This window comes from Schistocerca nitens, chromosome 1, assembly GCF_023898315.1.
Source record: "Schistocerca nitens isolate TAMUIC-IGC-003100 chromosome 1, iqSchNite1.1, whole genome shotgun sequence".
Lineage (NCBI taxonomy): Eukaryota > Metazoa > Arthropoda > Insecta > Orthoptera > Acrididae > Schistocerca > Schistocerca nitens.
Genome location: NC_064614.1, coordinates 953,702,632 through 953,726,392, shown reverse-complemented (window position 1 = coordinate 953,726,392; position 23,761 = coordinate 953,702,632). Strand labels below are relative to the sequence as shown.

General features: G+C 40.8%; 1 protein-coding gene across 1 annotated transcript in view; it reads right to left on the bottom strand.

Annotated features, from left to right (window-relative positions):
• Window positions 1–23,761, bottom strand: part of LOC126194693 (U2 snRNP-associated SURP motif-containing protein) — a 183,575-nt gene that overhangs the window by 15,045 nt on the left and 144,769 nt on the right. Inside the window, exons 19-21 of the mRNA XM_049932917.1 lie at window positions 22,623–22,776; window positions 19,138–19,328; window positions 14,027–14,098 (exon numbers count right to left, since the gene is read on the bottom strand). Coding sequence (XP_049788874.1) covers window positions 14,027–14,098; window positions 19,138–19,328; window positions 22,623–22,776 — 417 coding nt within the window. The remainder of the gene's footprint in view (window positions 1–14,026; window positions 14,099–19,137; window positions 19,329–22,622; window positions 22,777–23,761) is intronic.

The following is a 23,761-nucleotide window of genomic DNA, read 5'->3' as shown; positions in this document are numbered from 1 at the left end:
CAGTGTACAAACCATACTTACAGGTGTATGAAACTCTAGAATTTATTTAATTTATGAAAAAACGAATGAGCTGTTATATTTTAAACTTCATGCTTAGAAAAAACACAAATTTTCTAGTTAATTATCTGAATTTTTACAACAGTTTTTAAGCCGTGCAAAATTCATTGAAGAATCTCTCTTACTTATGAAGAAAAGTGTACCTATAGCAACAAATGCTGCCAATAGTAAGTGAAAAAATTGATGAAATTTCACATGTAAAAAAATTTATTTTGTTATGTTTTCGAACTTCCACTGCTGTGAGTGTAAATTCTGAATCCTTCCTGGTCATGCTGACACAGTTTTATGAATTTATTTGTAAAAGTATAGACAGTAGAAATTAAAATGTCCTGTGATGCCTCTCCTGCTCCAAGTCGGCCCGTTTGACGTCCTACTCCCCTGAATACAAATAATACCCAAGACTGGTGTGGTTTCTCGATCTGATTACGTCTATTTTGTCACTGTCTGACAGATAAAACAAAATAGCTCTTTCTAATATTGCAGCAATTTTGTAACACACACCAAATAAACGAGACTGTTTTGGCATAAATGGTCATTTTTATAACACGACTGAAAATAATTCACGAAGTACCAAAGTCAAATGCCTGTTAGGACTACTACAAGCAAAAAGCTTTATGTTAGGAAATAGTTTCACATTTCATTCATACGGACCAGTTTCCCAAGCACGAGATCGAAAAGCAGTATTACGAAATTTTTATATAAATTTGGAATCGTCTTATTCTTCCATAATTTGTGTGACGTCCCCGTTTCTTCTCCTTCCTTGTTCTAACAAATAATCTTGTCATCAAGAATTCTGTAGCTATTCCTGCCATTGTGAAAATTTGTTCGCCGATTAACTTCACAAACCCTGCCTGAATCACAGGTTTAGTTATTCCACTATTATTCTCCGGTTAGGCGTTGTTACATGTTCATACAACAAGTTTTCCAGAATAGAACTTAAGCGGCTGCTAGCCGGGGACAGTACAACTGGTCCTTACTAGTGTAGCAATGTGGCCAAAATTTTTCTGTGAAAATTTCATTTTCTTTTATACACTGAGAAGATAATACATATTTCTTGCCTGTTATTCCTGTTAGTCTATTTCCACTCTGGTAGTCTGAATTTATGGATTTCGCTAGTAATTATAACAACGCTGAACATTTGCAAACCCAGTCAACAACATAATCAGACAGCGATTGGCGTTCATCCGTTCGGCTTTACTCCGCTCAGCTCGTATAGCCCCGTTCCCTTTTGTCTGCGGAAAGTTTATTTCTAAATGCGAAGAGGATTCTCCTGACAGAGATATCAAGTACACTATACACGCATTCAAAAATCAACTTATGATTCATTCAGAAGTCAACTTAAAATGTGTTCAAAAATGTTCATAAATCAACAGGGATGCGTTTCAAAATCATATGAATAATCGATAGACCAACGTGAGCTGGATGCTAGGCACTTTGTGAAACATGTTTTTTTTCCCACGAGAACATGAATTTGGCGCCCCCTTTTCCCGGTAGCATCTAGCTGCTTGCTGCGACTGCTTGCACAGCGAAGAGCCACAATCCTGTAGCAGGAAGCGGGAGAATCTACTGCTCAAACGCGACTCAACTGCGCATGCGAATGAGCCCGCTCGTAACTGCTAGAACGAATCTAATGTACACATTTGTGACTTAACGCTCAAGGGAGGCAATTTGTTGTTATGAAGCATTGCATAGTCTTCCTATAGCCTTTGACACATTTTGCTGTTGGCAGACGCTTGCATGATCACTGAGTATCATTGTTGTATATGGCGCATTTCCTTTGCAATTTATTTTCGTTTTTTTCTCTCGCTTATGTTTTATTGTTGAAGTATTACTCTGCAGTACGGGGATACAGTAATATCCTTTGGTAGAGTATCGGTTCTCACCAATCAAAATTACAAAACCTTAACTGAAAACTATAGCAATGAAAAATTCCCGGGTTTTTCCCGGATCTCCCGGGTCGTATACACCCTGCCCTTCTACTGGCGCTGGGCTGGTGGAGGCGGGGAAAGCAGCACGAGTCCAGGTGACGCCGGCCGCCTGCCACGTTAGTCTAGCTTAGAATTGCGGAGCATTAGCAGCTAAGCATGGTCCCAGCATATAGCTGCTATTGTAGGCTTCCACGGGGAACTTAAACAGTAGTCCTTGTCCTTGTTGACGAGATTGTGATGTAATCTTATTTCGACTGATTCCTTGATGACACTCTCCCAGAAGCCACTGGCTCCGCAAAGCATTTTCGTTTCTTCAAATTGCAAGGTGTGTCCCTCATCGAGGCTGTCTTCTGCCATGGCCGATTTGTCCATGTGCCCCAACCGTATGCGTCTAATGTGTTCCTGGCAGTGTTGCGAGATGCAGCATTGTGTTTGACCAATAGCCCACACTCGCATGGTATTCTATATACACCACGAACTTGTACCTGCTATTTGTCCTTCGCCGAGCCCAGTAACTCTTTTGTTTTTGGACGTGGTTGAAAAATTGCTATGATGATGTTTTTCCTCATTATTCTCACAATTTCGGCTGACGGGGGACCAGTGTAGGAGATAAAGACAAGTTTATTTTCCTCTTCCTCTCCTTTGTGGATGGCTGTGTCATTCTTTTTCTTCCTCAAAGCACGTCTAATGTGCGCTTCACTGTAACCATTCTGATGAATCACATCTGTAAGGTGCTGCAGCTCAGCTGGAAGGCTGTCTCTGTCACAGATGGCCCCTGCTCTGTGAACCAGCATTGTTAGAACGGTGTGCCGCTGCGCTGGGTGATGGGAGCTCTAAGCATGGAATATAGGTCCGTGTGGGTCTTCTTTCTGTATGTTGCATGTCCTAGTGTGCCGCCTGCTTTTCTCCTTATAAGGATATCCAGAAACAGAAGACATCCATCTTGTTCTAACTCCATTGTGAACTGTATGTTTTTGTGAATGCTGTTCAGGCTTTCGTGGAATTCATTCAGCACTTCTCTTCCATGGTCCCACACAATGAATGTGTCATTAACGTAACGGAAGAAGTGTCTAGGTTTAAGCCGTGCCGTTTCTAGCGCCAACTCCTCAAAGTGCCCCATATAGACGTTGGCAATCCCTGGAGCAAGTGGTGAACCCATGGCTACCCCATCAACCTGTTCATAAAATTCTCCATCATATTTGAAATAGGTTGTGGTGAGCACATGTTCAAATAATTTTACTATCTTGGGCTCGAAATGATCTGCGAACAGTACCAAGGCGTCCTGAAGTGGTACACGTGTAAAGAGGGATGTTACGGCAAAGCTGACAAGTAGATCATCTTTCTGCAGCCGCATCTGCTTCAGCGTGTTTACGAATTCGAACGAATTCTTCACGTGATGACTGCAGTGGCCCACTATAGGTTTTAGACGCGAGGCTAGATGCTTCGCTACTCCGTATGTAGGTGCACTAATGTTGCTCACTATAGGGCGAAGAGGCACCCCATCCTTGTGAACCTTGGGCAGGTCATATAGCTGTGGAGGTGCTGGGGCCCTGGGGTAGAGTCTTCTCACATCTTCTTTTGTTAGATCCGAGTGGTTGGGCAAAACTATGGTTTTCCTTGTTATCTTCGGTGTTCGATCTTTCTTCAGCTTCTTGTAGGCTGAGTCCAGCAGCAAAGTGTTTATCTTCTGATGATAGTCGTCAGCAGACAATAGAACTGTAGCATTTCATTTATCAGCAGGAAGGACTATGGTGTTTTCATCATCTCTTAGTGCTTTCCGATCTGCTAACGTCATATTCAGTTTCAGAAGCCAGGATCTGTCAATTATTCTGCATGTTTCACACCTGATTTCTTCTGCTTTTTCCGCAGGCAAGCCACGGATGGCTTCTTTCTGAACAGGTTGATGGGGAAGCCATGGGTTCGCCACTTGCTCCAGGGATTGGCAACCTCTATATGGAGCACTTTGAGTAGTTGGCACTAGAAACGGCTCAGCTTAAACCTAAACACTTCTTCCATATGTTGATGAACCATTCATTGTGTGAGAACATGGAAGAGAAGTGCTGAATGAATTCCATGAACACATGAACAGCATTCACAAAAACATAAAGTTCACAATGGAGTTAGAAGAAGATGGATGTTTTCCATTTTTGGTTATCCTTGTAAGGAGAAAGCAGACGGCACACTAGGACATGCAGTACACAGAAAGAAGACCCACATGGACCTATATCTCCATGCTTCGAACTCCCATCACCCAGTGCAGCGGCACACCATTCTAACGAAACTGGTTCACAGAGCAAGAGCCATCTGTGATGAAGACATCCTTCCAGCTGAGCTGTAGCCCCTTAAGGGTGTGTTTTGTCAGAATGGTTACAGCGAAGCACACATTAGACGTGCATTGAGGAAGAAAAAGAATGACACAGCCATCTACAAAGAAGAGAAAAAGAAACTCGCCTTTATCCCCTATCCCCAACATTGGTCCCCCGTCAGCCAAAATTGTGTGAATAATGGGGAAAAACAACATCAAAGTAATTCTTCGACCACCTCCAAAAAGGAAAGAGTTACTGTGCTCTGTGAAGGACAGATTGCAACTACACGTTCCAGGTATATATAGTATACAGTCAAGTGTGGGCTCCAGTACATCAGTCAAACACAACGCTGCATCTCGCAACGCTGCCAGGAACACATTAGATGCATACGGCCGGGGCACAAGGACAAATCGGCCTTGGCAGAACACAGCCTCAATGAGGGACACACCTTCCAATTTGAAGAAATGAAAATGCTTTGCCAAGCCCAGTGGCTTCTGGGAGAGCATCATCAAGGAATCAGTCGAAATAAGATTACATCGCAATCTCGTCAAAAGGGACGAGGGCTACCATTTAAGTTCGGCGTGGGACCCTACACTAGCAGCTATACACCGGGACCGTGCTCAGCTGCTATCGCTCCGCGATTATAATTTAGACTAACACGGCAGGTGGGTGGCGTCGCTCGGCCCTGCGTTCCCCCCCCCCCCCCCTCCCGCTCCTCCGCTGGTAGGACGGGTGGGGAGGGGAGGGGGACGGCCACCGCACGCTGTTGACCAGCTATATATAGAGGATGACTGTGGTCCATCAACACTTCGCCAGAAAATGATAAGAATGACACTCATCGAAAGGTCGTGGATTTTCGACGCAGCTACCCGGATGGAAGCCCGAGAAGATTTCATCAGCAGTATACACCGGGAAAGCCTACATTCACATAACCTCCTTTGTTTCTTGTATCATTTTCTTGTTAATCTTCATGTGATACAGTATTTTTATCATTCTGTTACCAGATATTTCTGGCCAACAGAGAGAAAAGAAAGAAAATCTTTTACTATGGAGGTGGTCTGGATTTTGGGGAAAGTGGATTCCTTCCATGGAACACGAGTAGAACTTGCATGTGAATTTCAATATCAAGGCTGAATTCTAATACAGAAAACAAAGAAAATATCATATCAAGTGCTACAGAAAGTGGACCAACTACCAAAAAAACAAAAGTATGTGGGCTACTTGAAATGCGATAATTTGGAGGAAATGAAACAACAGTGGTTTCAGACATCAAGGGCAGCAGATATTCCAGTTGTTGACATGCTTTTAAGGAAGAAAGCACTTAAAGTGGCCAACATTCTTGACGTTGAGAATTTCTTCAACTTCCATGCCTGGATCGACAGGTTTAGAAAAAGGTGTAATGTCTCTTACAGAACTGACTGTGATGAATCAAATGATGTAGACAGTGATACTGTGCATCAGTGAATAAATTGAAAATTACAAGCTTTAACTCAAAAATATGAAGCCAAAAAAATATTTAACACTGACAGAAGTTGACTTTTTTTTTATGTATTGCCAAAGAAAACTTTGTGATTCGAAGTGATAAACGCTATGGTTGCAAACACAGTAAACTAAGGCTAACAGTGATGTTTGCAGCTAATGCTGAAGTCTCTGGGAAGCTCCAGTCCTTTGTAATAGGGAAATCAAAAAAACTTCTTGTTTTATGAATATATGTTCACTTCCAACTTTGTACTATGCCAACCAAAAAGCTTGGGTGACCTCACATCCTTTTAGAAAGCAGTTAACTGCGCTTGATGTGAAAATGGGAGCTCAAAATAGAAAAATACTTCTTTTTGTTGATCACTGACCTCCACAACCTCCTGATATGAACTTATCAAATGTGCAGTTAGAATTTTTCGCAGCTAATAGCACAAGCAAACTGCAACCCATGGATTTGGACTTACACACTCCTTCAAATCATTTTATAGGAAGAACCTTAGTCAAAGACTTTTGTCCAAGATGGATCTCACATCTAAAAGCTCTTTAAAAGCAGAATATGAGGTGTCGGCTGTCAAACAAAAAGAAGGAGGAGGAGGAGGAGGAGGAGGAGGAGGAGGAGGAGAAGAAGAAGAAGGCTTGCTTCCTGCTGTATGGGATACATTGCAGCCAAAGTGCGCTTTTAATGAATTTCTACAGGTAGATGACAATGCTACAACTGCAGACACCAGAACTGTAGAAAAACTTCCACGTAATTCCAGACTAAGGATAAGAAGACGGTGTGCTCAGGCAACTGCAGCAGTGGAGGTGCCACAAAGATACAGGGTAACAATTATTGAACTATATGAAATAAAAATTGTCATAACTTCTGAACAGTTTGCATTAGGATATTAAAACTGTACGGTTGACTGCGGGGCATCATGGGAATTAGTATGCGCAGTATGGTTCAGTTTAGCGATGAAGCCCACTAAGGTGGGTTCATCAATGAGCAAAATTGGTGCATTTGGGGGACTGAGAATCTGCATTTCGCTACCAAGAAGTCTCTTCACTCTCACTCTCAACAGGTGACTGTGAGGTGTGCAATGTACAGTCACCGAATTATCGGTGTGATACCTTGACGACACGGTGACTACCGAACACCATGTGAAGATTTTGGAAGATGATTCCATTCCCATTATCCAGAATGACCCTGATTTTGACAAGATGTGGTGCATGCTAGACAGAACTTGACCCCATCGAAGGAGGAGAGTGTTTGATGTCCTGGAGGAGCACTTTGCAGACCACATTCTAGCTCTGGGGTATCCACAGGCCACTCGTATGGGCCTCTATTGCTCACCATATTCTCCAGATCTGAACAAATGCAACTCCTTTTTGTGGGGCTATATTAAAGACAAGGTGTACAGCAGTAACCCCAAACCATTGCTGAGCTGAAAACAACCATCCACGAGGTCATCGACAGCATCAATGTGCCGACATGGCCATAGCCTAAATTCGAATATCCGTAATGACATTTACACATTGAATAAATTGTGCACATGCTGTAGTTTGCAACTAATTTCAATCTTTTTTTTCATACAATTCAATAATTGCACCCTGTATTTTCCTTCTATTGAAGGTGTGAAAATAAGCTCGACACTCTATGAACTGTAGAAACAGATTGACTGCATACCAAATTATTTGAAAATCTATTATTGACTTCTTTGGTTGAGAATAATAAGTGTTACAACTGTCTTTTTTTTTTAAATTGTAAATACTGAGTTGTTATTAAAATATGAATAACATTTCTATTATGGAGAGCTCTATTTTCCAAATTATAAAATATAAGCACAACACAACAATCAGACCAAAGGAAGGCTATCCCACAATGTTGTAATTGCCATTGGATAAGCAGAATCAGAAAGCAGAGCAATAGCAGCAGTTGCTTTTCACTGGAGATTTGAGGTAAGTACTAGAAACAAGACCTTGCATATAATTATAAATCAATAAGCATTGTGAAACCTCTGCTTGGATTTTCCAGAGCATTTCTACCTCTGAATATGATAACCCCTCCCGTTTCCCTGTTTACGCCACCAACCCTCTGATCCACTGAAAAATGTAAAAGAGAGATAATACTGTGTCTTACTGCCATTTGGACAGGGCATTAGCATGAAATGTTTGCCGAACATCATTTGGATTTATTATGGACGCTGACACCAGATATTGCAGTACAATACTGTTGTTACTGATGGAGGAGGTGTAATCTTGCATCGCGCATGAAATGCAAACATATATTTTAAAAAATGAGTTGCAAAACACCAGTTTTCTTTTATTCTTCAAATAGGTTGATGACATAGCAGTAGTTAATGAAGCAGTTGCCAATTGCATGATGTCACCTAAACTAGCAACAGGGAGTAACAAGTTCCAAAAAATAGATGCTACATTTTCAGGATCCAATGTATCAGTTTTAGCCAAGATTAAGAAGATGCAGTAGGAACAGCCTAGGAAAGAAGTCCGAGAAAATCTCTGTGCCACTTAGCATTTCAGTCTAGTGAGTCAACAGCTTCTGCTCATGTAACTATCCTATACCCCAACAGAAACCCTAATGACCAATTCAGACACTGTTGCTTGCCATCAGTACTGCGACTGGCTATTGCAGTCAGTGCATAGTGGAGAGGTTGATCCTGAAATGCTCCTTTTTTATATATAAAACATGGCTGCATTTATCAGGGACGTAAACTCAAGGAACAATCAATGCTGAAGGTCTAAAAATCCTCATCAGTTACGTCAAAAGTCTCTGCAATATGTGCAAATAGGAGTTTGGTGTTCCATAATGGCAACACAAATTATTGGACTTGTCTTTCCCCACCAAAAATTGACTTCTGATAGGTATGTGAACAATATCTTCCAATTTCTACTTTTCTTTCTCCAGAAAGCTAATGAGAACAGCTACAATTATTTCACGCAGGACAATGCCACAGGTCACAACGGAAATGCAATGAGGTGTTCTTGGTGATAGGAACCAACCTAATATTAACAACAGTATCTGAATTGGAGAAGGGAGAGAAGGAAACATAGTGGGTGAATATGAATTGGGGGAGAGAAATGAAAGAGGAAGCTGTCTGGTAGAATTTTCCACAGAGCATAACTTAATCATAGCTAACACTTGGTTCAAGAATCATAAAAGAAGGTTGTATACATGGAAGAATCCTGGAGATACTAGAAGGTACCAGATAGATTATATACTGGTAAGACAGAGATTTAGGAACCAGGTTTTAAACTGTAAGATTTTTCCAGGGGCAGATGTGGACTCGGACCACAATCTATTGGTTATGAACTGTAGATTAAAACTGAAGAAACTGCAAAAAGGTGGGAATTTAAGGAGATGGGACCTGGATAAACTGAAAGAACCAGAGGTTGTAGAGAGTTTCAGGGAGAGCATAAGGGAACAATTGACAGGAATGGGGGAATGAAATACAGTAGAAGAAGAATGGGTAGCTCTGAGGGATGAAGTAGTGAAGGCAGCAGAGGATCAAGTAGGTAAAAAGATGAGGGCTAGTAAAAATCCTTGAGTAACAGAAGATATATTGAATTTAATTGATGAAAGGAAAAAATATAAAAACACAGTAAATAAAGCAGGCAAAAAGGAATACAAACGTCTCAAAAATGAGATCGACAGGAAGTGTAAAATGACTAAGCAGGGATGGCTAGAGGACAAATGTAAGGATGTAGAGGCTTATCTCACTAGGGGTAAGATAGATACTGCCTATAGGAAAATTAAAGAGACCTTTGGAGAAAAGAGAACCACTTGTATGAATATCAAGAGCTCAGATGGAAACCCAGTTCTAAGCAAAGAAGGGAAAGCAGAAAGGTGGAAGGAGTATATAGAGGGTCTATACAAGGGCGATGTACTTGAGGACAATATTATGGAAATGGAAGAGGATGTAGATGAAGATGAAATGGGAGATAAGATACTGCGTGAAGAGTTTGACAGAGCACTGAAAGACCTGAGTCGAAACAAGGCCCCGGGAGTAGACAACATTCCATTAGAACTGCTGACGGCCTTGGGAGAGCCAGTCCTGACAAAACTCTACCATCTGGTGAGCAAGATGTATGAGACAGGCGAAATACCCTCAGATTTCAAGAAGAATATAATAATTCCAATCCCAAAGAAAGCAGGTATTGACAGATGTGAAAATTACCGAACTATCAGTTTAATAAGTCACAGCTGCAAAATACTAACGCGAATTCTTTACAGACGAATGGAAAATCTGGCAGAAGCCGACCTTGGCGAAGATCAGTTTGTATTCCGCAGAAATGATGGAACACGTGAGGCAATACTGACCCTACGACTTATCTTGGAAACTAGATTAAGGAAAGGCAAACCTACATTTCTGGCATTTGTAGACTTAGAGAAAGCTTTTGACAATGTTGAATGCAATACTCTCTTTCAAATTCTATAGGTGGCCGGGGGAAAATACAGGGAGCGAAAAGCTATTTACAATTTGTACAGAAACCATATTGCAGTTATAAGAGTCGAGGGGCATGAAAGGGAAGCAGTGGTTGGGAAGGGAGTGAGACAGGGTTGTAGCCTGTCCCCGACGTTATTCAATCTGTATATTGAGCAAGCAGTAAAGGAAACAAAAGAACAATTTGGAGTAGGTATTAAAGTCCATGGAGAAGAAATTAAAACGTTGAGGTTCGCCGATGACATTGTAATTCTATCAGAGACAGCAAAGGACTTGGAAGAGCTGTTGAATGGAATGGACAGTGTCTTGAAAGAAGGATATAAGATGAACATCAACAAAAGCAAAACGAGGATAATGGAATGTAGTCGAATTAAGTTGGGTGATGTTGAGGGTATTAGATTAGGAAATGAGACACTTAAAGTAGTAAAGGAGTTTTGCTATTTGGGGAGCAAAATAACTGATGATGGTCGAAGTAGAGAGGATATAAAATGTAGACTGGCAATGGCAAGGAAAGTGTTTCTGAAGAAGAGAAATTTGTTAACGTCAAGTATAGATTTAAGTGTCAGGAAGTCGTTTCTGAAAGTATTTGTATGGAGTGTAGCCATGTATGGAAGTGAAACATGGACGATAAATAGTTTGGACAAGAAGAGAATAGAAGCTTTCGAAATGTGGTGCTACAGAAGAATGCTGAAAATTAGATGGGTAGATCACATAACTAATGAGGAGGTATTGAAATGAATTGGGGAGAAGAGAAATTTGTGGCACAACTTGACAAGAAGAAGGGACCGGTTGGTAGGACATGTTCTGAGGCATCAAGGGATCACAAATTTAGCATTGGAGGGCAGTGTGGAGGGTAAAAATCGTAGAGGGAGACCAAGCGATGAATACACTAAGCAGATTCAGAAGGATGTAGGCTGCAGTGGGTACTGGGAGATGATGAAGCTTGCACAGGATGGAGTAGCATGGAGAGCTGCATCAAACCAGTCTCAGGACTGAAGACAACAACAACAACAACAACAACATGTGAATTAGTAAGCCTATGTACTTTTGTTACTTTATAATATGTTGTTGTTATTGCTATTGTTGTGGTCTTCAGACCAAAGACTGGTTTATGCAGCCCTCCATATTACTCTATCCTGTGCAAGCTACTTCAAACTACATCCTTCCGAACCTGCTCACTGTATTCATCTCTTTGTCTCCCTCTACGATTTTTACCCTCTACACTTCCCTCCAACACTGAATTGGTGATCCCTTGATGCCTCAGAACATGTCCTGCCTACCGATCCCTTCTTCTAGTCAAGTTGTGCCACAATCTCCTCTTCTCCCCAATTCTATTCAGTACTTCCTCATTAGTTACATGATTTACCCATCTAATCTTCAGCATTCTTCTGTAGCACCACATTTGAAAAGCTTCTATTCTCTTCTTGTCTAAACTGTTTATCATCCTTGTTTCCCTTCCACACATGGCTACACTCGATACAAATACTTTCAGAAAAGACTTCCTAACATTTTAATCTATACTCGATGTTAACAAATTTCTGTACTTCAGAAACGCTTTCCTTGCCATTGTTAGTCTACATTTTATATCCTCTCTACTTCGACCACCATCAGTTATTTTGCTCCCCAAATAGTAAAAATGTGACTGATTTCTGAATCTAGTTCCCCCAGCGTCACCTGATTTAATTCAACTACATTCCATTATCCTCATTTTGCTATTGTTGATGTTCATCTTATATCCTCCTTTCAAGACACTTTCCATTCTGTTCAGCTGCTCTTCCCGGTCCTTTTTTGTCTCTGACAGAATTACAAAGTTGTTGGCAAACCTCAAAGTTTATATTTCTCCTCCATAGATTTTAATTCCTACTCCTAATTTTTCTTTTGTTTGCTTTACTGATTGCTCAATATACAGATTGAATAACATCGGGCATAGGCTACAACCCTGTCTCACTCCCCTCTCAACCACTGCTTCCCTTTTGTGCCTCTCAACTGTTGTAACTGCCATCTGGTTTCTGTACTAATTGTAAATAGTCTTTTGTTCCCTGTGTTTTACACCTGACGCCTTCAGAATCTGAAAGAGAGTATTCCAGTCAACACTGTCAAACACTTTTTCTAAGTCTACAAAGACTAGAAACGTAGGTTTGCCATTCCTTATCTTTTAAGATAAGTCGTAGGGTCAGTATTGCTTCATGTGTTCCAACATTTCTACAGAATCCAAACTTATCTTCCTCAAGGTTGGCTTCTACCAGTTTTTCCATTCATTACTAAAGAATTCATGTTAGTATTTTGCAACCATGAGCAACCATGACTTATTAAACTGATAGTTCGGTAATTTTCACACCTGTCAACACCTGCTTTCTTTGGGATTGGAATTATTATGTTCTTCTCAAAGTCTGAAGGTATTTTGCCTGTCTGTCATGGTTGGCTCTCCCACGACTATCAATAGTTCTAATAAAATGTTGTCTATTCCCGGGGCCTTGTTTCGACTTAGGTCTCTCAGTGCTCTGTCAAATTCTTCGTGCAGTATCATATCTTCCATTTCACCGTCATATATATCCTCTTCCATTTCCATAATATTGCCCTCAAGTTCATTGCCCTTGTATAGATCCTCCATATACTCCTTCCACCTTTCTGCTTTCCCTTCTTTTCTTAGGACTGGTTTTCCATCTGAGCTCCTGATATCCGTACAGGTGGTTCTCTTTTCTCCAAAGGTCATTTTCCTGTAGGCGGTATCTGTATTACCCCTAGTGATATATGCTTCTACATCCTTACGTTTGTCCTCCCTCTACCATCCCTGCTTAGCCATTTGGACTTCCTGTTGATCTCTATATATCAGATATAATATATAAGTTTATAATACATCAGTTTCAATTTATGCACAGCTCTGTGAGTAAACATAATGCTGAAGTGCTACATGGTGCCATGATTTTCTTTGCCTTCTTTCCAAAGCCATCACTGACTAAAACCAATAATCCACCTGCCACACTGATTGAATCATGACACAGAGCGTGTGATGGTGCAACCTCCCTACAGGAGAATTGCTTCCCATGCAATGACTGACACTCTGCTTGTGTTGCACATGAAACACCCTGTATTTTTTCCATGGAGTTGTGTTGATTCAGATTAACTTAAAGGTGGAACAGTTTTGTTGGTTGGCTGATTTATTTGGGGGAAGGCACCAAACAATGAGGTCATCGGTCCCATTGGATTAGTAAAGGATGGGGAAGGAAGTCGGTTGTGTCTTTTCAAAGGAACCATCCAGCATTTGCCTGAAGTGATTTAGGGAAATCACGGAAAATCTAATTCAGGGTGGCCAGACATTGGTTTGAACCATTGTCCTCCCCAATGTGAGTACAGTGTGCTAACCACTGCACCACCTCACTTGGTGGAACACTATTTTTTAGAATGTTCGAGGTGTTTATTACAGCGAAGGAAGGGAAATTAAAGGGTAATGAACAGTAGACAACAAGTTTACATGAAATAGAGCAGAAATTTGAATTTAGCAAGCAGGAGCCATCCCAGTGTTTCAGAGAAACTATGGGAAGCCACATCTGGAATGCTGCAGGAATATCTGAACATCACTTTCCCCATGCACCTGCTCGCTTGGTGATGATGTTATTGATGAACAAAATTTCATATGCAGAAGGGAAGTCACATGCTATTAGGATGCTGCTGATACTGCTCAAACAGGTGCACGGATTTTTTAATACTAAATATGAACAATACAAGAAAGAAATAAACATGTACCAAGTTATGGAGATATTTCAGCTTTCCAGATATTAATAATTAATGAGATTGTACTTGTAGGAATTCTCACCTGTAGCGTTTTGTAGCAACTGGACTATCAGAAGAACTTCGAGATCTTTTTGATTTGGACCTCGAACTTGAACTGTGAGAGATTGAAAGAAAGCTGTAAGTATATGGAGTGTAAAGCCCACAATTATTCTTAATTAACACCAGCAAATTCCATATTGAGTCATCTAACAAGCATTCTAATCATAATGTTATGTCAGCTTTTTTTATTTTGCAGTTATTATTGTTTCAGAATGGTGAAAAGTATTAATTTCATCATATTATTTATTATTCCTTAATAGCAACATTAGTTATTAGTACCTTCTTAATGTATAAATTCTTCCTCTTTAACTAGATAAAAAATGCCAGATGTGTTTTGCTTCTTACTATAATCAAACAATGTGGTCAGAAACAGTCTGGAACACTTGTAAGGGTGTTGAGGGATAGGTTGTGTTGTGAAATAATTGTTAAGAAAACAATATGATATGTTGTCATTTTCAACTTAACCAGCACTGAAGTCAGCCAGCCAATCAGGCCCTTGTGTGCACAAATTCAAGCACCCCGTCAGAAACAGTGTTGACAGACAAGTCCTTCGTTGGGCATGGGATGGTAGAAATGATCAAACCCGAGCCAAAGGCATAGTAATCTTGTATGCTATTATCTACACTACGTGAACAACTGACACTAACTGTATCTGGTGGGCTGCTTGAATCTGCATGCACAATGGCCTGATTGGCTAGCTTCATTGCCAATTACCTTGGCAGCGGCGCAATATATCGGGCTAACGTCAATTCTCAGCAGTGCCGCAACATTTTTTTTTTTTTCTTAGCAATTATTTCTCAGTAGAATCTATCCAGCAACACCTGTCCAAGTTTTTCAGACTGTTTCAGACCACCCTTCGATTAGGTATGTTCTCAACATGTTCATACATTAGTTTAGTTTGGTTATTTTTAGGTTAAAAACAACTTTCTGGTGCAGAAGCTACTCTAGATTTTTAATAGCTTTTTTCTTCCATTTATAATTTTGCATAGTAAAACATTAACCCTATTCTGAATGTTTTACCAAAGTTCACACTGAAGTAAAATTAAGCTATTACTGCAAATAATGCTACAAAAGCATGAAGGGAGTGTATAAATTAAATGGAGCATAGCACACTTTTATTAAAATGGTATTGGAAAGTCCTGAGCGTAATGTAATCAATGGAAAAGATAAATTCGCTTCTTACTGTGAAGTTGAGGCTCTGAGCAGTAGACAGGCACACAAACAAGCCAGAGACACACACACAATTCAGATTTCAAACTTTTAGTTTAGCTTTCAGACAATACCCTTCTCCAAGGTTAATAAACATGCATACACACAAGCAGCTACAATGTCCTAAGACTGTTAGTTGACTGGGATGAGATGTGTTGCATGAAGCGTGATTCATCCAAATCAAGTCTTCACAGCATCTTTTCCCCAAACCACCAGGACAATATGTAACTATGTGTGTCTTTATGTTCTTCAGCTCTGGAGGATGGTGCTGTCCCAAAAATGAGCTACAAGCTCCAAATCTTGTTTACGTGCCAGTCTACTGCTCAACAAATTAACAATAAAGTGAGTGGTAAACATCGAGTATCTCTCCTAAGAATCATCAGGTGCATTTTCTTTGGTGTTTGTCCAAATAAATGCTGTGCACTATGTTTTTCATGCAATGCCCAGTATCAACAGAAAGTCTCAGTTTGTTTCTCCTTACAAACAAATTTATTTTTAAAGCAGAATTTTTGGAGCAGTCCCAAATTAGTTTAGTGCAAGATTCATTATACTGATACATTTTAACAGGAACAGTAAAACATGAAAAATAACCAGTACTCCAGTAGCAACAGCACTATCCTGGTCCAAGCTGACTGAAGCACTGCTCAATTATTGCTGAAGTATGGGTTACTCTTTGTATTTTACTGTTCCTTTTAACACATATGGATAAAATGAACATTGCACTAGACTAATTTGGAACTGTTCTATCCAACGGGCACATGAACCTCACACATTAAAATAAGTTTGTTTGTAACATGTAACAAACTGGCACTTTCAACCGACACTGAATGTCACATGAAAGATGTGATGAGCGGTGTTTGTTCAGGTTGATTCCAGCTACACATGGGAAGAAAAAAAATTGCAAATATTTTACAAAACACCAGAGGAAACATGTCTGATGACCCTAAATATGTTAACTAGGTTGAAAAATATGAAAGAGTGCAAAAGATATACAGGGGGTGAACAAAAATATGGAAACACCAATGACACAAAACATTTGCATGCCTAATATGGCGTAGCAAAACAGTTGGCATTCAAAACAGCTTCCAGTTTTCTCGAAATAGATACATACAGGTCCTACATGGTTTTTAAGGGAATTTTATACTAGTCTCGCAGCAAAATAGTGGCAAGTTCATGGAGGTGGATAGGAATCATACATACTCCTCTCCAAAGTAACCATAAAGCCTCAATAATAATGACATCTTGTAACTGTGGTGGGCAGGGGACATGTGGCAATTCATTCTTGTGCTCACAAAACCGGTGTTGGATGATGTCAGCAGTGTGAACAGGTGCCCTGTCTCCATGGACCACAGCATCTCCATTGGGGAACAAACATTGTACCATGGGATGGACCAGATCAGCCAAAATGGTCACATAATCTTTGGCAGTAATATGACCTTGCAGAGCAACCACAGGACTCATGGAATACCATGATGTGGTCGTTCAAATCACCATTGAACCCCTGCCAGAACACCATTGTTCTGACCATGGTTGATGCTTGCAAAATACAGAGGATGCAGCACAAGTGCTGATCTTGGTCAAATACAACAGTGCAACCTGCAGATTTGGCTTGCATCTGCATCTATGTTCACTTATGCATTCCTCACAGTCTTTCCATGTTTTTGTCCATCCCTTGTGCCGTGTCATACTTTTGAAAGTATTTGCATGCATCACTGCACTGCTATATACACTCCTGGAAATGGAAAAAAGAACACATTGACACCGGTGTGTCAGACCCACCATACTTGCTCCGGACACTGCGAGAGAGCTGTGCAAGCAATGATCACACGCATGGCACAGCGGACACACCAGGAACTGCGGTGTTGGCCGTCGAATGGCGCTAGCTGCGCAGCATTTGTGCACCGCCGCCGTCAGTGTCAGCCAGTTTGCCGTGGCATACGGAGCTCCATCGCACTCTTCAACACTGGTAGCATGCCGCGACAGCGTGGACGTGAACCGTATGTGCAGTTGACGGACTTTGAGCGAGGGCGTATAGTGGGCATGCGGGAGGCCGGGTGGACGTACCGCCGAATTGCTCAACACGTGGGGCGTGAGGTCTCCACAGTACATCGATGTTGTCGCCAGTGGTCGGCGGAAGTTGCACGTGCCCGTCGACCTGGGACCGGACCGCAGCGACGCACGGATGCACGCCAAGACCGTAGGATCCTACGCAGTGCCGTAGGGGACCGCACCGCCACTTCCCAGCAAATTAGGGACACTGTTGCTCCTGGGGTATCGGCGAGGACCATTCGCAACCGTCTCCATGAAGCTGGGCTACGGTCCCGCACACCGTTAGGCCGTCTTCCGCTCACGCCCCAACATTGTGCAGCCCGCCTCCAGTGGTGTCGCGACAGGCGTGAATGGAGGGACGAATGGAGACGTGTCGTCTTCAGCGATGAGAGTCGCTTCTGCCTTGGTGCCAATGATGGTCGTATGCGTGTTTGGCGCCGTGCAGGTGAGCGCCACAATCAGGACTGCATACGACCGAGGCACACAGGGCCAACACCCGGCATCATGGTGTGGGGAGCGATCTCCTACACTGGCCGTACACCACTGGTGATCGTCGAGGGGACACTGAATAGTGCACGGTACATCCAAACCGTCATCGAACCCATTGTTCTACCATTCCTAGACCGGCAAGGGAACTTGCTGTTCCAACAGGACAATGCACGTCCGCATGTATCCCGTGCCACCCAACGTGCTCTAGAAGGTGTAAGTCAACTACCCTGGCCAGCAAGATCTCCGGATCTGTCCCCCATTGAGCATGTTTGGGACTGGATGAAGCGTCGCCTCACGCGGTCTGCACGTCCGGCACGAGCGCTGGTCCAACTGAGGCGCCAGGTGGAAATGGCATGGCAAGCCGTTCCACAGGACTACATCCAGCATCTCTACGATCGTCTCCATGGGAGAATAGCAGCCTGCATTGCTGCGAAAGGTGGATATACACTGTACTAGTGCCGACATTGTGCATGCTCTGTTGCCTGTGTCTATGTGCCTGTGGTTCTGTCAGTGTGATCATGTGATGTATCTGACCCCAGGAATGTGTCAATAAAGTTTCCCCTTCCTGGGACAATGAATTCACGGTGTTCTTATTTCAATTTCCAGGAGTGTATAAAGTACCTGAACAAAGAGCTGAAACTGACTGAAAGATATGATGACATAAATGAAGAATGGCATATCTCATTTATGGCCACAAAAGTAGCAAATGAGATCTCTGAAGTAGGGGGAGGGGGGAATTAACAGAAAGGAAAAGAAAGCAGTTAAAGAAAAGTGGAAAATACTGGATGAAATAACTACAGTATCATGAAAAGGATAAACTGCTACACCATATAGAGGAGATGTTGAGTTCCAGACAGGCACAATAAAAAGACTGCTACACATTTAAGCATTCGTGCAAAAGGTCGTCTTCTCAGGTAGAAAATGCAAACACATTCCTGCAAGCACAACTCACTGAATCCAGTCTCAGTGGCCAGAGACTGTGGAGACAGTGATCTTGTGAGCGAGCGAGCGAGCGAGAGCGAGAGAGAGAGAGAGAGAGAGAGAGAGAGAGAGTGTGTGTGTGTGTGTGTGTGTGTGTGTTTTCTACTTTAGAAGAAGGCCTTTTGGCCGAAAGTCTGAATGTTGATTAGGAGGCAGGAGAAAAATTGAAAAAAATGGGAGGCTCCACCTAAATTGGGAGTGTGGACAGGTATAACAGTGGTGTCAGTCAAAAAGAAGACAGTTTCTGTACAGTAATTCTCAATCCTCAGCAGTGGGACTCCAGTCCTCAGAAAAAATAGTGTACACTAAGCTGGCTGTAATCATTGTTAATAGCCTATTATCAGTAAGCACATTATATTTACTTACGTCTCTCTGTGATAATAATTCTCGTCTGGTGAAGAGCTTCTCCTGTTACTGCGCTCAGACCGGTTTTCCCTGCGTCTCCTGTCAGATGAGGTCTGACGTTCCCTCTCACGTTCTACAGGAACCTCCTGAACATCCTTATCAGCCTCTCTTTCATCTCTTTCTGTCTGTCTCTCTTTCTCTCCTTTCTCAGCCTATAAAAATCGAAAAGCACTGTAAGACAAATTATGAGTATCCTCACATCTTAAACACAATACTGATTAACAGGTTTGTCCTTAGACAATTAATCACTCACTAAATCTTCCACTTCACTGGAACATTCAAAGGAGGTGTAACATTACCATTAACTTCTCCGTCATTCTCGCAGTCATTTAACCAATCAGTGAAAATAGAATAAAATTTTATGCAACACACACATCCTGCAAATTTCACTTATTCACTCTGAGTGACATGTGAGGACTTTAAAATTAACCTTTCAAATGAGTAGAAGCCAAATGAATTTCCTGTAGGTTCTATCACAACTTAACTCCAAACTGCAAATTTACAATATAGGATAAAATGAATGTTCATATAATAATGTGAGAAGAATATTTCCCTCAACATATGGTCCACAGATAGAATGAAACTATTTATCAGGTCAAAGCAAGTGGTAGCAAAGCCAAATGGAAGTGAACACACTTAGAAAAACATAAAAGACAGCTCAGTTATTATTGTATTTAACTAACTGCAAGATGTGTTTTTCTTCCTAAATTTGTCATTTGAAAATTACAAGTAAATTCACAGCTTAAACTACTGTATCTGAGGTCAGCATTTTTATTCTCTGTAACAGTTTTGTCTTACATTTACAGATGAAGCTTTGGCGACTGAAGTCTTGTGCATATTTAATTTGAAGAGTTTGGAAGTTTGGGAGGGGGAACAGCGTTGTCAGCTTGACAAACCACTAAGATGAATGTGGGAATGGAGTGGTGACAGGGCAGCAAATTTTGCTGTTCTGCCACCCACAGAAATGTATTTCACACACTTTGGTATTTTATGAACATATACCATGCTTCAACTACAGTTTACTTTGATCCAATTGTAGTTGGAATTGAATTGACTTTAAAATTGGACAAATACTCAACAATAGTATATCTTTCTAAAGCAGACAAATTTATTTAATGATAAAAAAACGTGTGGTTCAAATGGCTCTGAGCACTATGGGACTTAACAGCTATGGTCATCAGTCCCCTAGAACTTAGAACTACTTAAACCTAACTAACCTAAGGACATCACACAACACCCAGCCATCACGAGGCAGAGAAAATCCCTGACCCCGCCGGGAATCGAACCCGGGAACCCGGGCGTGGGAAGCGAGAACGCTACCGCACGACCACGAGATGCGGGCAAAAAAACGTGTGTTTGCACAAACCACAAGCATAAGCTTCATCAATGGCACTACAGCTGCTACTGCTTTATAGCACTGTTTATTTTCAAGGTTGCCAATAATGTTGACCCCAAGTGATACAATTTCTGAGTTGTTAGGAGATAGGCAAGACAATACATTGTTGTCATTGAGTTTGCTTATATTGTCAGTACTGGAAAAACTGCAAACTGTAGCAATCTATAATGGATGCAAATCACAACCATGACCCTGTTGAGAAATGTGATCTATGAGTTGGTGGTTCACAACTGGCTAACGCAGACAATGCAATGACAATTTTAGGTTAACGTAATTCCTGAAGCAGAGGCCATAAACAATTGTGCAACAGGGAGAAAATTTGGTGTTATAGAAGCGGATGTTCATAGGTGGAGTCAGTAGGAGGATAAATTAAAAAGTGCCCATTCTAAATGCCAAACTTTCAGGGGACAGAAGCAGAGATCGTTTCAAGCAAGTGCAAGAGAAACGTAACGAAGACTTCTTTATTATTGGAGAAATTATCCAAGTGAAGGCACTGGAGATACAGAAAAATTTTCCAACAGAATGCATTGCAGAATTAAAAGTAAGCACTGGCTGATGCATGGGATGATGATGAATGCTGGGTTTACATTAAGGCAGAGAATAACATTAGCTCTGCAGTTTCCCAAAGCATTTGGTGAAAAACTACTATCATATCTGTGTCATAATCATTATACGAAATGGGCATGACTATTTGCTGGGTCATATGAACAAGACAGATCAGATGCCTGTTTGTTTCGATATGCCTTCAAATGTTGTTATCAACATAAAGAGTGTAAAAGTATTCCTATAAGAAGTTCTGGCAAAGAAAAGACACAATAATAGTAATGCCAGTGGAGCTACCAGAAGGAAGGAAGCTCCTCCCACATGTGATTCTGTGTGGGAAAACCATACCGAAACAAAGACTGCCTGCAGGGCTAACGTTTAAGATACCAAGAAAGGAGATAAGTGACAAGTGGCATGATGTTAAATTGGTTGAAGGTTGTATGGAACAGAATATCATGTACTTTGCTTAACAGAAGAAAAATTGTCAATGCTGAATTCTTATGGGGACACTTCAACCAGGAAATTAGTGGTCTGATATCAAAGAACAATGCAGGTCGGGTAATAATTCCTTGTAGCATGACCTCACAACTTCAAGTAATGGATGTTGTTGTTGTTGAATATACCTTTTAAAGCATACCTGTGACACCTTTACAATGAGTGAGGTCTTCAAGGAGACCATATCTTCACTCCAGGAGGGAAGGCGCTCGAGATAATACCTATACTGGGTCAGTGGAATTTATCGCCTGAGGCAGAGTCTCAAATGAATTTATAATCAAAGGATTCAAAAAGGGTTGTACACCCAATATTACGAATGGCTCACAAGGTGACATAATATGGGAGGAGTGCCAGGAAGGAAGAACTGGTAGTAGGCTTACAACGAATACGATACAAGTGATGGTAGTGATAATGACTAAAAAATAGTAGTACAACTAACTAATCACTTACATGGTAAACAAACAAGGAAGTGAAGACAAAAATTAACATAATCCATTTCTTTTTGTTTATTTTACCACTAAAATGTAGAACATCAATAAAAGACATTAGTTTAGAATAGATATGTTAATAAAACTATTTGTAATTTTGAATAGTTAGTACATGTAAACAATAAAACCTGTCAAGGAGCCTCTTGCAGTCTGATGAACCCAGTATATTCACATCATGAACTCATGTACCTTTAATAACTTAGGCCATGGAAAGCATGAAAAAATACATATGGCTTACATAACACTCGATACATCCTACCCACTTTATCAAGTTTCTCCTATCTGTGTCAGTTTCCTTGGGCTCTGAAGCAACTCTTATAAATCTTCATATTTTTCTACAGTTAGTGCAACACTGACATTGTAACCAAAACATGCTATCCACAACTATGCAAACATGCATTTCTGATATGGCATGTGGAATATTGTGCATCTTCCCATGTACACCTCCTTTTTCTAGTACTAAACAGCAAAAATATTTGTACATTTGCTTCTAGACTTCTTACCAATTTCAATGGCAAACTCACCTTTCTTAATAATTTTCGCCTGTAATGTTCCACTTGCTGTTGAATTGTCCAACCACTTTTGAGACTTCTTTGACCACATTCCAATTCATCCTGATACTGTACTGCTTTCAATTCAATTTCTCGTAGCCTGGCTCGTCTTTCTTCATTTAAATCTCTGGTGTAGAAAAGAACATTGGAAAAATAGCTTAGGTGAGACTGCACTACAAACAAATACAAAACTTAAAGACTCACACGGTCACAGTGTTTGTCTCTCTTTCTATTTTTATTCAAGAGGGAATAAAATGAAAAGCTTGGTTGATGTAATGCACACAATGAGAAAAACAAAATCAATACTGAATGATACTTACGCTGGAAGCTTTCTCATTTTCATGCACTGTTACAGATGATGAAAAATGTGTTTACTATTCTGTATCATAATCTAAAAGACAAATTGTGGAATCACAACACACACTGTACTCTATGAGCAAAAATGCAAGTTTGCTGCTTCCATTTAAAATACTTTTCTTGAGACTGTTTTGGGATTTGAGCATACCAAACACAGAAAAGTTTCTGTTAGAAAGTGAAGAACAAACAACTTAAAAGTGCAACATGATGCTGTAAGAAAAAAATGAAGATGCAAGTCAAAAGAAACACAGGAGTTCTCGACAAAGTTAACAGCCCCCACCCACTTCACAAAGTGAAAAAACCAGAATAATATTCAACAGTTGTCACCATTCAAAAACTGAAATTATAAATCAAACTTAATATGCTCCAGAGGTTCTTTCACTGTTTAAGAAACTACAGAAAGTATGCAGATAGATAATACCATGAATGAAGCTTTGGAACCAATCTGAAATTATTTTTCCCTCTAGGAATCTCAATGAAACGTAATTTCCCTTAATCACTCTTTTTTTAAACTCAGTTTCTTTCTGTAACACAGTTCCCGGCATGTGTGTGCTGCCTATCATTTTAGATAGCCCTTTTAAAACAGTTGAAAAGAAAAAAGATTTATGTAATTGTTCCCCAGTTTTCACCATGTCCATAATGCAATTTAAGGCAACAGTGGGGAATCTATGTTCTAACTGAAATAATATGAACCCAATATTAACTTTTCTGGTTCTGGCAGAAGGAAAAACAGTTATAGAAGGAGAACAAAGTCA